The 15,526-nt window shown below is 42.1% G+C and overlaps 1 protein-coding gene across 2 annotated transcripts in view; it reads left to right on the top strand.

The window, feature by feature from the left end:
- The window catches only part of SYNPR (synaptoporin), a 405,615-nt gene that overhangs the window by 332,032 nt on the left and 58,057 nt on the right, over positions 1 to 15,526 (top strand). For both annotated transcript variants that reach the window (XM_004702410.2, XM_004702411.2), the window contains one exon: positions 7,471 to 7,669. In XM_004702410.2, the coding sequence (XP_004702467.1) occupies positions 7,471 to 7,669 (199 nt within the window). The remainder of the gene's footprint in view (positions 1 to 7,470; positions 7,670 to 15,526) is intronic.

Here is a 15,526-nt window from a genome sequence, read left to right as displayed (position 1 = left end):
ATGCCTGATACCTGATCCCTTTGACACCTTGTGATCTCATAGGCTGGTGTGCTTCTTCCATGTGGGCTTTGTTGTTTCTCAGTTAGATGGCCCCTTGTTTATCTTCCAGCCTACAGGACCCCGGATTCTATATCTTTTAACAGCCGGTCATGGTCAGCTTTCTTCACCGCATTTGCTTATGCACCTGCTTTGTCTTCAGCCTTCGAGTAGGGGTAGGGTGGTGTACTTCTTCCATGTGGGTGTTGTTTCTTAGCTAGATGGCTGCCTGTTTAACTTCAAGCCTTTAGGACCTCAGGCACTATATCATTTGATAGCCAGGCACCATCAGCTTTCTTCACCACTTTTGTTTATGCGCCCACTTTTTCCTCAGCACTCAAGTCAGGACAGACTGGTGTGCTTCTTCCATGTGGATTTTGTTGTTTCTCAGCTAGATGGTTGCTTGTTTATCTTCAGATCTTTAAGACTTCAGATGCTATAGCTTTTGATAGCCGGGCATCATCAGCTTTCTTCACCACATTTGCTTGTGCACCCATTGTCTTCAGTGGGAGGTTGTTTTAAGACACTTCCTCAACTAGTCACTTACCCACTCTGCCCCTCACCTTCTTTACTCCTAAACGAAGGGTAACAGGACCACTTCCATCAGCTTCTAAGACTTGAGTAAGATACGATGGTCTCAGGCCTAGTATGTGCTCAATAAATGTCCATCGGTGAATGGCAACCATTAGCCATAGATGTAGAATCACCACCATCATAACAAGAGAGCATTACCAAGACCTAAGGAGATCCAAGGAGAGTGACATACACAAGGGGCTTGACCTTTTCAGCCTCCTCGATAACCTTCCTACCCATTCCCCACCTCTCATGATTTTCCCATCTTACATTCTCTTGAGTCACAGATGGCAGAGAAGAATGAGGGATTTGGGCACCATGAAGATCCAATGGCTTGGAAAACTTACCAATAGAAGCTAGGTCATGAAGAAGAAATGCTTAGTGCTGGGACTCAGAAAACCTGAGTTCTCAACCTGCCTCCTCTCTGTCCAACTCAGGGATGCCTGACGGTTCTGTCAAGATGCCTGAGTTCCAACTTCCTCATCTGTGAACTGGGAATAAACAAGGAGACGTGGCTTGTAGGTGCTCAGGATTTTGTAATAATATAGGCAGGACGGTGATTCTGTCGTCACAGTCTTACCTTTCATGCAGGAGGCCTGAGTTCAAGTCACAGCTAATGTACCAAGTGGAACAACCCCTGCCTGTTAGTGAAAGCTTGCATGTTGCTGTGACACTGAACAGGCTTTAGTAGAGCTTCCAGGCTAAGATGAACTAGGAAGAAAAGCCTGCAGATCTGCTTCTGAAAATCAATTGCTGAAAACTCTATGAACTCAGGTGGCCCAAGCTGCAATGGTTCATGGGGATGGGCAGGACCGGGCAGTGTTTCCCGCTGTTGTGCACAGGGTCTCCAAGAGTTGGTGGTCAATTCCATAGGAGCTAGCAACACCACCAGTGAGCCTGGGTAAGCTGAGCAAGTAGGGATATATATGATGTGCATGTATCCGTATGTAAACGTATACATAAATGCACTTACCACCACATACACAAGCCCAGGGCTAGCAAAAGAAAAGTCAATCTAAAAGTATTATTTTTTTTATTCTAAAAGTATTTTAAAAACAGACTGATGCCAATATTTCATATTTGGAAGAGAGAAGTGGGAGAAAATGAAGAGGATTACAGTTCCTGTCACCTGGTTAAAAACAGGATTGAAACAGGGCTCTGGAAAAAGATCCAGTAAAGAGGAAACGTGCCCAGCACCACAATCCACCAGGTGCCTGCTGATCTCCCCTCAGCCCCTTGAACTCCAGCTGTCACAAACTCAGTGACAGCCTCCTGCTCACCATCACCCTTGATATAGCTCATATGGGCTCATGGTCAGGGAACCTTAGCCCTGCTTTCTTCCTCAGCTGGAGAAAGAAATTGTTGAGAATTCCAGAAGTGCTTTCATCAGATGCCCATTGTACGTTGTAACTTGAAGATGAATCTGTGCTGTACTTTACCAAATGTCTCACTTGCACTGTGGTGATCACAGTTTCAGTACATGCTGGGACCTCTAACCTACCCACTGCTGTCCAGTCGTTTCTGACTCCTAGTGACCCTGTAGAACCGGGTAGAGTGATACCTTTGGATTTCTGGGGCTGTAAATCTTTAAGGAGACAGAAAGCCTCATTTTTTCTTCTGAGGAGGGACTGGTAGATATGACCATTCAGTTACCATCAACCCGACAGGTAACCAGGGCTCCAGTATTTGTTGTCAGGTTCCTTTGCCCTCTGCTTACTTCTGAGGCAACTGTTAGAGTAACTCATTCAGAAATGAGAAAGCTTTTCATGATTTTTGTCTTGGTCAATCTACCAGATTCAGCTCTGTCATCTCCGAGTACCTTGTACATCTTTCTCACGTACTTAGTTCACCTTGGCAACAGAAGGAAAACGGGCTTAGAACCATACTCATGCTATTTGTTTAAGACTCCGATCACATTAAAGAAGTCCTGATAATGCAGTGGTTACGCACTTAGCTGCTAATGGAAAGGTCAGCCGTTTGAACTTACCAGCTGTTCTGTGCAGGAGAAAGGCAGTCTGCTTCCACAACGATTGACAGCCTGGAAACTCTGGGGTGCAGCTTTCCTCTTTCCTATGAGTAAGGGGCTCTAAGAGTCAGAAGGGGTACTAGATGAGATGGCTAAGAAAGCTGGAATGGCCAATTTTATTTATTTTTTAATCATTTTATTGGGGGCTCATACAACTCATCACAATCCATACATGCATCCATTGTGTCAAGCACATTTGTGCTTTTTTTGCCATCATCATTCTCAATACATTTGCTTTCTACTTGAGCCCTTGGTATCAGCTCCTCATTTCCCCTCCCTCCCACTCCCCCTCCTCACAAACTCATTATAATTTATAAATTATTATTATTTTGTCATGTCTTACACGGTCCGACGTCTCCCTTCACCCACTTTTTTGTTGTCCATCCCCCAGGGAGGAGGTTATATGTAGATCCTTGTAATCAGTTCCCCCTTTCCACCCCATCTTCCCTCCACCCTTCCGGTATCACCACTCTCACCACTGATCCTGAGGGGTTCATCTCTCCTGGTTTCGCTGTGTTTCCAGTTCCTATCTGTAGCAATGTACATGCTCTGGTCTAGTCGGATTTGTAAGGTAGAAAGGGGATCATGATAGTGGGGGGTGAGGGGAAGAGGAAGCATTAAAGAACTAGAGGAAAGTTGTGTTTCATCATTGCTACACTGCACCCTGACTGGCTCGTCTCCTCCCCGTGACCCTAGTGTAAGGGGATGTCCAGTTGTGGAATGGTCAATTTTACATGACTATTATGGTAGAAATGTACGGGTGCTTTAACTTTTAAGCGGGGAGGTAGAGATTGCAGTAGTTGCAGGTCCTTCTGGTCCTTCCTCCTCTGACTCATCTCTGCCATCTGTTAGACCATGACCTTGGACCAGCTCACTCTTCCCCGGGCCGCAATGTCTTCATCTGTAAAGTGGTGACAGTAATTATACCTACGAAAGACAGTTATGAGGGGCCTTCAATGAAAGAGAAAGGGAAATAAGCCAACACAATACCGGAAGTGGCAACATGGTGGTGGTTGTCATTATAAAACGTTTTATCAGTGAAGCAGCATTGACGTACCTTTTTCCAATTCCCAGAAGGCACAGTTATACTAATATGTTCCCAGGCCTCATAAACAGGCCTAAAAATGATGGGCAATGAGCAGTATCTTTAGTTTAACTGAAGAGGTGTGTGTGTTTTCATTTTTATTTTGGTGAGAGTTAAACACCATTGTAATAAGCATGTGCATGTACAGGTGAGTGGCATGAATACTTTTCCCATGTAGTGCTCACATTCTCCATCTGTCTCCAAATTATCCACCACCATTATTTTAAACCATCCCCTAAGCATCCTATCCAACCTCCTGAGTCGCCACTGTCAGTTTGACCTCAGAAGAACATAGTATGCAAAGCAGATGTAAACTGAGCAGTGAAACATTTTTAAATCATACACACAGTAATGGAGGTCTTTCTAGACTCCACACAGGAAATATCAATGAAATTCAATGGTGATTTAATTGGGTCAGGCAGCCAAGGAGGGAATTATACACTTGAAACCAATAAATTGAGTTTGGTCCCTTTTTGCAGCCTCAGCAATTGCTCCCTGATGGCTTGCTTGGAAGATCAAAGGTGAATCCAGTGGGCTTACAGATTCCACTCACACAGCAGCCAGAGCGAATGCGCTGTGTCCTCGTCTAGCCTCAGATGAATGATAGCTGCTTCCCAAGTTATTACAGCGGTAAACCCCTGCTGGCTGTAGAAGTGCTCCCTTCAAAAAATGTGTATATGAATGTATGTGTGTATAATAGCTTGTTGCCTAAGAGAATTTTTACTTTAATAGAAATATGTAGGTTTACTACTCTATGTCAGCATAGGGCATCTGGTATGCTTCATGATATGCATTATTATACTCAGACTATTAAAAACCAACATGCTCTTCCTCCGTAAATGATCTCTTCCCCTCTTCCAAGGGAGAGCAACAGGATTAGAATATCACTTCTCTCTCTCTCTCTCTCTCTCTCACACACACACACACACACACACACACACACACACACCTCTCTCTCTCTCTCTCTCACACACACACACACACACACACACACACACACACACACACCTCTTTCTCTTGATTTCAGTGACTGGTGGACTAAAGGCTGCACCACGGATCATTGCTATTGATCATCACAGCAGATTATTCAGTGGATTGTTTTGCCTTGTTCCAATAAGCACAATTAACAATTCCATTAAGTCAACACACTGAGTTAGCAATGGAGAATATCCAGCTGCTGTATTCTGCTGGCTGCATAGAAAGGAAAAATTAATTGGTTCAGACCCGCCACCCCCACCAGCTTCCATCACACAAAGATTGCAGACACAATCTGTGCATGCCTGATGTGCTGGGACAGGACATCTCTGGAAGTTCATACTGGCACCTACAAAATGGTTGTGCTGGCTCTAGATTGTTGCTAATTGTGATATGACCCTACCTGCTGCTTTTATTGTGCATGGCCACTTATTATAAGAACACTTTCCAAGTTTACTTAATCTGGTCCCCAAGTTCTGGCCCTGGGGCACCCATGGCCCCTTCTCCATCTTATCTTGCACTACTCGCCCCTTGCTTGCTACACTCCAGGTTCAAAAGCCTTATTTCTAATCCGCCCATGTGGTACACGTCTTGCTTGTGTGGAGCAATGGGTTTGTTCTTTTTGGTTTGGTTTGGTTTGGTTTTTGAGGTCTTGCCACAACCAGCTACCATGTAGTCTATTTTGATCCAGGGCTCACCGTGTGTGAGCCCCATCAGGTTTTCAGTGGTTGTGTTTTTCAGAAGTTGATTCTAGGCCTTTCTTCCTCTTCTGAGAGTCCTCGGATCTTGAACCCTTTGATGAACAACCAAGCACATTGCCCCATCCACGGACTACGTGTTCTGGAATATCTTTAAACCCATTTTTAAAATCATGGATCCCTAGTGATTCTGATGCTAGTAAAACATTGGATTCACTTTGAGAAAACATGCACCCTGATTAATGTTTTCATCATTTAATAAGAGAAGGTTAATAAAGAAGTTTTTTTTTTTTAAATCAAGCTCTGGCATTAGATAAAAATTGCAATCCATAGCCCAACATTTACTAGCTATGTAGCTTAGAACAAATTACTTAAGCTCTCTGTGATTTCAAGGGTAAAGGGAGGTGGATAATAAAAATGCCTACACCATCGGTTTGTCGTGAGCATCACATGAGATAATGCATATCAAACACATAGCACAATGTCTGGCAACAGGGCATGCTCTTATATGTATGTCCCTACTATTATTGTTGTTTTACCATTATTGTTATGAAGCTTAATTACAAAAGTATGTGCAAAATGAGTCTATGTTAAAGATACCCAGTTTGCTTAGGCAGCAAATACTTCCTAAGCAAAAGTTGAGAACTTACCATCGGTTTGTCAGTGGTTGTGGAATCACCGCTCCTTCTGTAGGTATTTTCTGAATGGTACTTTATTGGCGTAGATGGGCCTCATTCAAGTCTGCTTTCAAGTGCTTTCTTCATCCCCACGGAATAGCTGAGGCCTTCTGAAGAAGAATTTGGCTACTACAGGAGTTACAATTCTCTGCTTAGCCCTCATGCATGCCATGAACTATTATGGTGCTCATAACAAGTATTTCCTGAAGTGTCATCTACTGAACAGAAAGTATTGCCCAAAGAGCTATCTGCATTTTCTCTATCACATAATAAATGTGCCTAGATGCTTTTTCATAGAACTTACTCTGTAAGATAGAAGGTCCTCAGCTCAAGCAAATAAGGAACTATCACTCTTCCTACAGAATTAGGATTCTTTTATTTTAAATCATTTTATTGGGGGCTTGTACAACTCTTATCACAATCCATACATACATCCACTGTGTCGAGCACATTTGTACTTTTGTTGCCCTCATGAGGGAGGGATAAAAATGAGTAGCTGATACCACGGGCTCAAGTCGAAAGCAAGTGTTTTCAGAATTAGGACTCTTAATCCATGTGTTTAAGCCATGTCTACTGAAGAGGGAAAATATCTCAGGCATACAGATTCAAAGAGCAGCAATCCAAGGTCCTGATTTGTATAAAGAGTTCATTGCCACAGTTTCCTAGAACAAGGAAAAGGCAAGCAATCTAATACACAACTAAGATAGTTGGGGATGATGCTGAGCGCTCTGGATGTCATTAAAGAAGGTGAAATGATAGAAAATGCCTATGAGAAAAGACTTACCTTAGATTAGCAGCCAAGGAAAAGCTCCACTGGGCTTGAGAATTGGCAAGATCCCTGGATGCCAAGAAGGAGCTAACTATGGAAGATGAAGGCAGAGTGTTGGGGAGAAAGGGAACAGTCAGTGACTAGACCACAGGCAAGATCATGCTTGTCATAAATGAGAAACAGGATGGAGGTCCTCATGATTGGAAGAGGTGCCAGAAGAGATAGTGGTCAGCAAAGAGACTGGAGACACCGACAAGGGCCTACGAGTCAAGCCGGGTTGCCCCTGGAAAGGGACTGGTGGGCTTTTATTCCGGGCACAGTGGGAAAGTCTTAGAGTTTGTAAGCAGAGATATACTGTACTCTAACTCATAATCATTCCCCGTACCCATTTCTTCCCCTGTGATGTCTCTTCAGAATGCATAGCGCTTCTTAAATACAATTGAACGTCTCACTGCAGTCATTGTTTCTGCATCTGCCACTAACCTCTCTATCATGTTCTAAACTTCACCACTTGGGCTTGCTCTAAGACCCCCAAATCACAGCTCAATTTGCTTTGAAAGATGTAGACACGTGACATCGGATTTCTGCCCCAGAGCGCATTAAAGACTGTCTTCTTGAATCTTGGGGTTTAGGTTGCACCAGGTGACGTTTGAAGTGCCGACCTGCGAAGGGAAGGAGCGACAGAAGCTGGCCTTGGTCGGGGACTTCTCCTCTTCGGCTGAATTCTTCGTCACCGTCGCTGTCTTCGCCTTCCTCTACTCATTGGCCGCCACCGTCGTCTACATCTTCTTCCAGAACAAGTACCGAGAGAACAACAGGGGTCCACTCATCGTAAGTGGTTGTCCTGATGAAATAACGTTTTCTATTCCTTCTGAATTCCTTTTTAATCTGGTGCATGAAGGGCTTTGGAGGTATCTGAGCCCTCGGGCAGGTATTTTAAAAGTAATCAAATTCTTTGTCATCCAACGCTCTTGGGTTGACAACAAAAACATGATGTCTGTCATTCTTCTGTGCCACTGTGTTGGGAAAGGATCACAAGCCTTGCTGGAAACCACTGTAAAACAAATGACAGGGAATCTCATGAGATCGAGAAAGGAGGAGTCAAGTTTGCTGCTGACTGAACTCACTCAGCAGCGGGGAGTTGGGCAACCATCTTCCTCGCTGCTTATTTAGAATGGTGTGACTGGTGTTTATTTGAAGGGCATTATTCCTTAGTATATGCTGGCCTGGGCGGTTTAGTTTGAAGATGGAAAGCTGCATTGTTAATTGTTTCCCCTTCTTTCCTTTTTCCCTCCCCCTTCTTGTCCTCCTCCTCCTTTTTCCTCTCTCTTATCCTACCCTCTTTTCCTTCTAGTACAATATTCTAAGGTCTGAAACTAATATAGCCTAGCATATCCCAACTGGGGAGCACATGGTAGGTTGCTGCAATCAAGGCGATTCTGACTCATCGTGACGTGGTGTTGCATTGCCGTTATGCCCCTGAGTCAATTCTGACTCGCAGTGACCCTGTGTCCAGCAGAAGCAAATACTACCAGGTCTGCGCCACCCACACACTGGTTGTTATGTGTGAGACCATTGTTGCAGCCCCTGCATGCTACATAGAGGTGACATAGCGGCAAGTAAAGCTTCCCAAAGCTACAAACTCTCCACTATCGAATTGATTCCAAATTCATCGGCACCCTCTAGGACAGTGGAACTGTCCCTGTGGGTTTCTGGAACTGGAAATCTACTCTCACGGGAGTAGAAAGCCTTCTCTTTCTCCCACAGAGATGCTGGTAGTTTGGAACTGCTAAAATCAGCACTTGCACATAACCCATAATTTCACCACACTTCCAGGAGTCCCAAAGCTACATGAACATGGATAATTTTAAGAAAATCTATTGAAATTTCCTCAACTTTCAAATGTACATTTACCTAAGATGTATCTTCCTACTTCCACTGTACACAAGAAAGGCATCCTTTTAATCTATCCCAAATCCTACTACATAGCATATTTCCATAGGATACAAAAGCTCTGGGACACTACACAAAGGAAACATTTGAAATATTGTTGGTGCTAACAATAGAATTATTCCAATGTGTGAGTAATGTAACCTTTCACATACTGAGAGACGTTTATGGTTTTGTTTTCAATAAAATTGGAAGCACTTGCAATACAGTAAATTGCTAGTGTGTAGCCCTTCTAGGCATGGTCTTGAAATACCTGTGAAATGATTGGGTGGGCGTACGCAGATGAGGTGCATGGAACCCTTTTAGGGGATTGGCTAGTTTTGTCATCCTGATGAGTTTAAATATAGAGACGTCCCTACCATCAGGAAGAAGAGTGAGAAGCAGGGCATGTCCTGTGGGTCTCAGTGCACAGAATGAGACCCACCTACATGCAAGAAACAGAGAGAGGGAGATACGGGAGAAGAGGTGAGTAGCAGAACAAGACAGTGAAGCCTAACCCAGGGGCACCCCCTTGTGATGTGCACCCAGATACACAAAAGAGATGTCCACACCTCACATAAAGCCAATGGGCATTCATCCACTTTTGGAACCCAGACATGCACATAGACACAAACTTCTAAAGAGTAAGGTGATCTCTTGATCTCCTGACAGAAACTGAAATAGCTAGTTTGTCCATGGAATGGGGAAAAAAAATTATTTTGTGATCTAAAATCACATTCTACTCATATGAAATAATCTCGTGAATGTTCTACTTCATCTCTGTGTAAATAGTCTTTTCCATCAAGCAGGATATAATGAAATCTTGCATTGTGTTTACACTGGGTGGATTTTGTTTCATAACATTGTTGAAGAAAGGGGAGAATGGCAAGTTCTAAGAAAAAAAGAAAAAGAAAGGCTCCTGGCTGAAACATCTGTGATATTAAAAAACTGATATTCTCATTATTTAACAGATAAAAGTTAATTTAAAAATGAGTCTGAGTCATGAGACTCGGAGAAGCAGAATGGATGTAACGAGCCAGCTCAAAGCCTTTCCACTGCTCGTGACAAATCTATCCATTCAAACCCACCATGGTGAGGCAGTAAACAGGGCCTCACAGTGATTACAGTTATTACACCAATTGTGGAGAGGAGGTTTAAGCAAGTTCACACAGCATCACCATCTCAAGAGAGTAGTTTCAACGGAAGAAAACTTGCCAATACTCAAAAACCATCTGTTCATGTGTAAAAATAGTTGTACTAGTTTCAAGTCAGTCTTATTCAGAAGAATGACTGCTTATCATTAATTGGGAAACTTTGTTCTTTGTTCTTGTAACAACCTGTTCTTTTTGTAGTTGTTGTTTTCTTTTTAGCAACACATACATTTTGAAAAATTCTTAATTTGGGATTCTTAAAGTCAAGCCAACTCTTATCCTGAAGTAGCAGTGCTACTGTGTTAAATTGAGATACATTAATTTCAACAGTTCAAAGTGCTGTTTCCTTCTCAGCTGATATTGATGTTGTTATCAGTTGCCAGAGGCCCCGCCCACTCGTGAGAACAGACAAGGCATAACGAATGAAACATGACTCAGTCCTGCACCACCTTCACATAGTCCGTATGCATAAGCCCTTGTTTGCAGCTACGGGGACAATCCATCTCATGGAGGGCTTCCCTCCCTGATATCCACCCTCTACTTAAACGTGATATCCTTCTCTAGCCATTAGTTTTCTTGATGATGTGTCCAACATGAGGAAGACAAAGATTCACCATCCCTCTCCTACCATGTGCTGTTTACTGTTGGTTCAACTCCAACTCCATAACAACGCTGTAGAAAAAGGAGAACTGCCCCCACAGTGATCCAAGGGTGTACTCTTTATGAAAGCTGACTGCCACTTCTTTCTCCTACAAAGCCGCCAATGGGCTCAAACCACTCACCTTGTGGTTAACAACCAAGGTATAGCCACTATGCCACCAGGGCCCCATGTAAGAACATTCCATCCTTCAAACTAATGAGATCCCACCTAGCTTTATAGACTGCTAGGTCTCTATTATATGTCATGTACATTCTGTAGGAAAGTGATAATGGTGATGATGATGATATTGACTGGTATTAATTGAGTTTCTATTCTATGTCAGGCTGATTTAATGCTCTCAAGTACCCTTGGTCATATAATTATTATTTACACTTATAAACAATAAGCGGGTGGCTTGGAGAGAATACCAAGCTGTCGCAGACCATATCACTAAGGTTCAAATCAGGTCTCCCCAAGTCCAAGAAGCCAATTCATAGCTACCATGCAAAGGAAGCCAAGACCTACTTAGATAACGTGCTTGAAAGTTAAAGAGGAGCAAATAAGTAAGATAAATTGGGCGACTGCCATCTGGTCTTACTCTGGAAATGGAAAAGCCAATCTCTGTAATCCCAAGGATCTTCTGCCCACTTGACTGTTACAGAAATGTTTTATTTGTCCTTCAGATCCATGCAGAGTTATGAAATGGCCACCTTTTATTTGATGACACTCGAACAACTAGAGGGTTCGGCTTGTGCTAAAGTTGGGTTTCAAAATGCCTGGATCAATATGGACCATAAACCAGAGATGATTGCTTCTGCGGGCTGTTGAGTCCATCACAACTCACAGCAGTTTCCTCGTCTGTAACTTCACAAGGAGCACAACACCTTCTCTCCCACAGAGTTGCTGTTTGGCTTTGAACCCTGACCTTTTGGCTAGCAGCCAAGCACTTAAGCATTTCACCATCAGGGCTCCCTAATCAGAGATTATCAGGACTGGCTCTTGTACTTTTTTAAAACTTGGGATTAATAAATATAGCAAATCATTCCACAGTTCAATCCTATCCAGCTGAATTGTTTACTTACTACCACAATCACTTTCTAAACATTATTTTTCTATATGGTCCCCTTGACATTATCACCTCTGCACCCCACCACCTACTCTGTGTGCCGCTCCCCCCAAAACCCTTATTCCACTTGTTGACTCTATAGGTTCATCAGTCCTGGTTTTCATACACCAAAAAATGAAAAATCAATTGCCCCAACTTCAAGAGGATGACCCCAATGACATAACATTTCTGAGATACTCCCTAATATGTACAATCAAAAGCCAAATAAAATAATACAACCCCCAAATCCTTGAGATTTTTAATACCAGATAAGGTCCAGCCTGCATCATAGAGTGCCTCTGCTGACAAGCTTTAACTGTGCAAGTGAGGCTTCTGCCTTTGACCTTCTATTGCCAAGTCACCAATGTACTCCGTTGAGTGGCCTCTTTCCTTCTGTCCCTCAGTTGTGGATAGAGGGAGCTCACCGGAGATTTATTTCCTGTATAGTTCCACCAATGATCTGGGGCTACAGCTGTTACTCTTGTTAAGTAGTTATGAGTCGTTTCAGACGAATGGAGGCCAGGCTTATCCATGATTATTTTTTGGAATATGTTTTTCTAGAAAATCTGCTTGACAAAAATTACCCACCTTTAAGTGAAAATGAGAATCTAAGTGTCCATAGAAATAACATGATTGCTAATGAGGCTGAATGATACCATAGAGATGAAATTGGGCCAACAGAAACAGCCAGCTACTGTACATCACTACAGTAAGTGTCTGCTTCTGCAGACAGCTCCCAGAAAGCAGAAAGGGCCACCTGAATGGTATATGATTGTGGAATTGAAATGTCACATCCGATTATATCATTTTGCCGTGTTTCTTAGAGTACAGTTTTAAAGCCAATCTCCTGCCTACATTTCTGTGACAAGATGTTCTGAGCCATTTTCAGATCTCATGTCAAATATTCACAGTATGAGACTGAGTTTTTTCATCTTAATGAAAAATAACTTTAAAAGATAACGTATCTTACAAGACTGACAGCGTGCTCTAAGAATAAGTATATGATAAGCAATCCCACCTGCAGGTGAATTCTTGTTTCCAAAGATTTGGATCAAAGGAACTCCTCTAGGAGTTAAGGAGAATCACGATTTTCAACTTATGACTTCATGGAAAAGGAAGAAGTTATGTTACTCTACCACCAACCATCACTTCACCATATCGTACTGACTTGCTAGTGGCTATGTGCTGGAAACGATGGGGTCACAATGAGTCACAACTGCTTGAATGGCAACTAACAGCAACAACAATGTTCAGAAGTACCAGACATGTCTAACTGCTAAGCGTTACCTATAGTGGACAGGTTTTCACAGAGCTTCCAGAATAGGAAGAAATGTCTGTGATCTACTGAAAATTGTTGTTGTTGTTGTTGCTGCTAAGTTCTGACTCATTGTACAACTATGTACAACAGAATGAAACACCCCCTAGTCCTCCACCATCCTCACAATTGTCCCCATGCTTGAGCCCATTGTTGCAGCCACTGTGTCAGTCCATCTCATCGAGAGCCTTCCTCTTTTTTGCTGCCCCTCCTCTTTACCAAGCATGTCCTTCTCCGGTGACTGGTCTCTCCTGATAGCATGCCCAAAGTACATGAGACAAAGTCTCGCCATCTTTGCCTATGAAGAACCTTCTGGTTGTACTTAATCCAAGACAGATATGTTTGTTCTTTTGGCAGTCTCTGGTACTTTCAGTATTCTTCGCCAGCACTTGATTTCAAATGCATTGATTCTTCTTCAGTTTTCCATATTCAATGTTCATCTTTTACATGCATATGAAGAAATTGAAAATACGATGGCTCATTAGGCATACTTTATTAGGCAATAGAAACCCTATGGATCACAATGGAATATTATTCTATCTAGTGTTGAAAGATGAGTTTTCAAGTTAGAAGACATTCAAAATATATAGTGGCCCAACAACAGACTCGACCATACCAAGGAATGTGCAGGGGGTGCAGGACTAGACAAGAGGTTGTGCTGTTGAGCATGGAGGCTTCGTGAGTTGGCATCAACTCAACAGCTAACAGCAAGTTACTCAAACTGTTATTTTTCCCATAAAGAAGATCCAGTTGATAAAGCACAACTAGAAAGATTTACTCATTACAGGTATACAGTGGTAATGGAGGCTCATGTTTGTTTTATGCCCAATGTATTCCAAAGTATTTTTTTTAATATTCTCACTCATATCTAACTTTAATCAATCCTGAGAGACAAGTAGAGCACTTAGAAGTATCCCCACACTTTATTTCACTCCTCTTTTTTTTTGGATATTTTCTATGTGTCATATATTGGGAAATGAGTCCATCTGAGACTAGAACATTTTTGTTGCCAAAAAATGAGCTGATGATAGAACAAGGACTCATGTCAAATTATAAGCAAAGTAAGCATAGGCTGACCTGTGCTACTAATCTGTAGTGAGCAATTTCAAATATTGTCACCACATCAAAAGATTCTGCTTCTGAGGTGCTGATACATGGTGGGAGTTGTAATCAATGTCATGAATCAAAATGTGAATAAATTGTTGAATGGAAGACCAATTTGCTCTATAAACTTTCCCAGTTCGGCATAACATCACGAAAGCTTCCTCTGACAGAGCTGGCTCTGGCAGGCTGTGCCTATGCATGAGGTAGTCAGCCAGGAATCAAATCCAAGTCTCTCATATGGAAGGCGAGAGTCCTGCCCCTGAAATTATCAGTCTTGTCAAGGTTGAGAAAGAGCATCAACCAGCAAATATTGAGACCCACAGTGAGAAGCCCCAGGCCAGGCACTTTCCATGGCCTTCTTATTAAATCCTTGAAAGAACATTTTGAATTTGGTATTAAAATTCTCATTACTGAGATACAGAAATAGGTTAAGGAAGTTGTTTTTTACATTGATCATATGTTGAAATGATAGGAGGACTATCCCTCCCTTTCTCCCCCTCTCCTTTCCCCACTTTTTCTCTTCTACACCCCCTCCCCAAGAGGAACCCTTTAACATTGATTTCTTTAGGTGTGAAAAAATATTTTTCATCTTTTTTTTTCTTTTATAACAATGGTCTCATGAAGCACTTGTCTTTATGAGAGTGACTGGCTTTACTAAGCATAATATATTCCAACTTGGTCCATGTTTCACAATGTTATCGTTTTTCAGAGATGCATAATATTCCATTGTATGTACGTACCAGAGTTTATTTATACATTCCTCCACAGATGGGAATTTTGTTTCCATATTTTTGCTAGTGTGGATAGTGCTGCAATAAACATGCATATGCATATATCTGTTCATGTTTTATTCTTTTTTGTTGTTGTTGTATATATAGAGAGATTTCTGGGTCATAAGAGTTTATATTTAAGGCTTTAATCCATCTCAAGTTTATTTTTGTATATGGTGTGAGGTATAGGCCCTGTTTCATTCTTTTGCAGATGGTGATCCAATTTTTCTAACTCTGTTGAAAAGACTCTGTCTTCCCATTAAATGTTTTTTAGACCTTTATCAAAAATTAAGTGTCTGTAGGTGCTTGGTTTTATTTCTGTGTTCCCTGTTCTGATCCATTTGTCTACCTATCTATCATTGTTCCAGTACAATGAATCAGCTGTTTTGATTATCAGGGCTGTGTAAAAGGTTTTTCAATAAGGGAGTGAGCAGACTCCCACTTCGTCTATTTGTTTGTTTGTTTTGTTTTTAAGTAGCATTTTATGGATCCTGGAGAAGCTGAGAAAGCTTAAGAAATTTTCTCCCAAGTGACTTGCCCCAGAGACAATCTGAATACCTCTGAACTCAGTTCAGAAGTTGCAGTTTCCCTCTCAATACCTCCAATTAGGGAGAACCCCACCCCTCACCATGTTTATGACACTCGACTCAGTGCCGCAATCCTTCTGTGTTCTT

Source organism: Echinops telfairi, unplaced genomic scaffold (assembly GCF_000313985.2).
Source record: "Echinops telfairi isolate 266 unplaced genomic scaffold, ASM31398v2 ScPeMD7_31;HRSCAF=116, whole genome shotgun sequence".
Taxonomy (NCBI): domain Eukaryota; kingdom Metazoa; phylum Chordata; class Mammalia; order Afrosoricida; family Tenrecidae; genus Echinops; species Echinops telfairi.
This window is presented reverse-complemented; position numbering and strand designations above follow the sequence as displayed.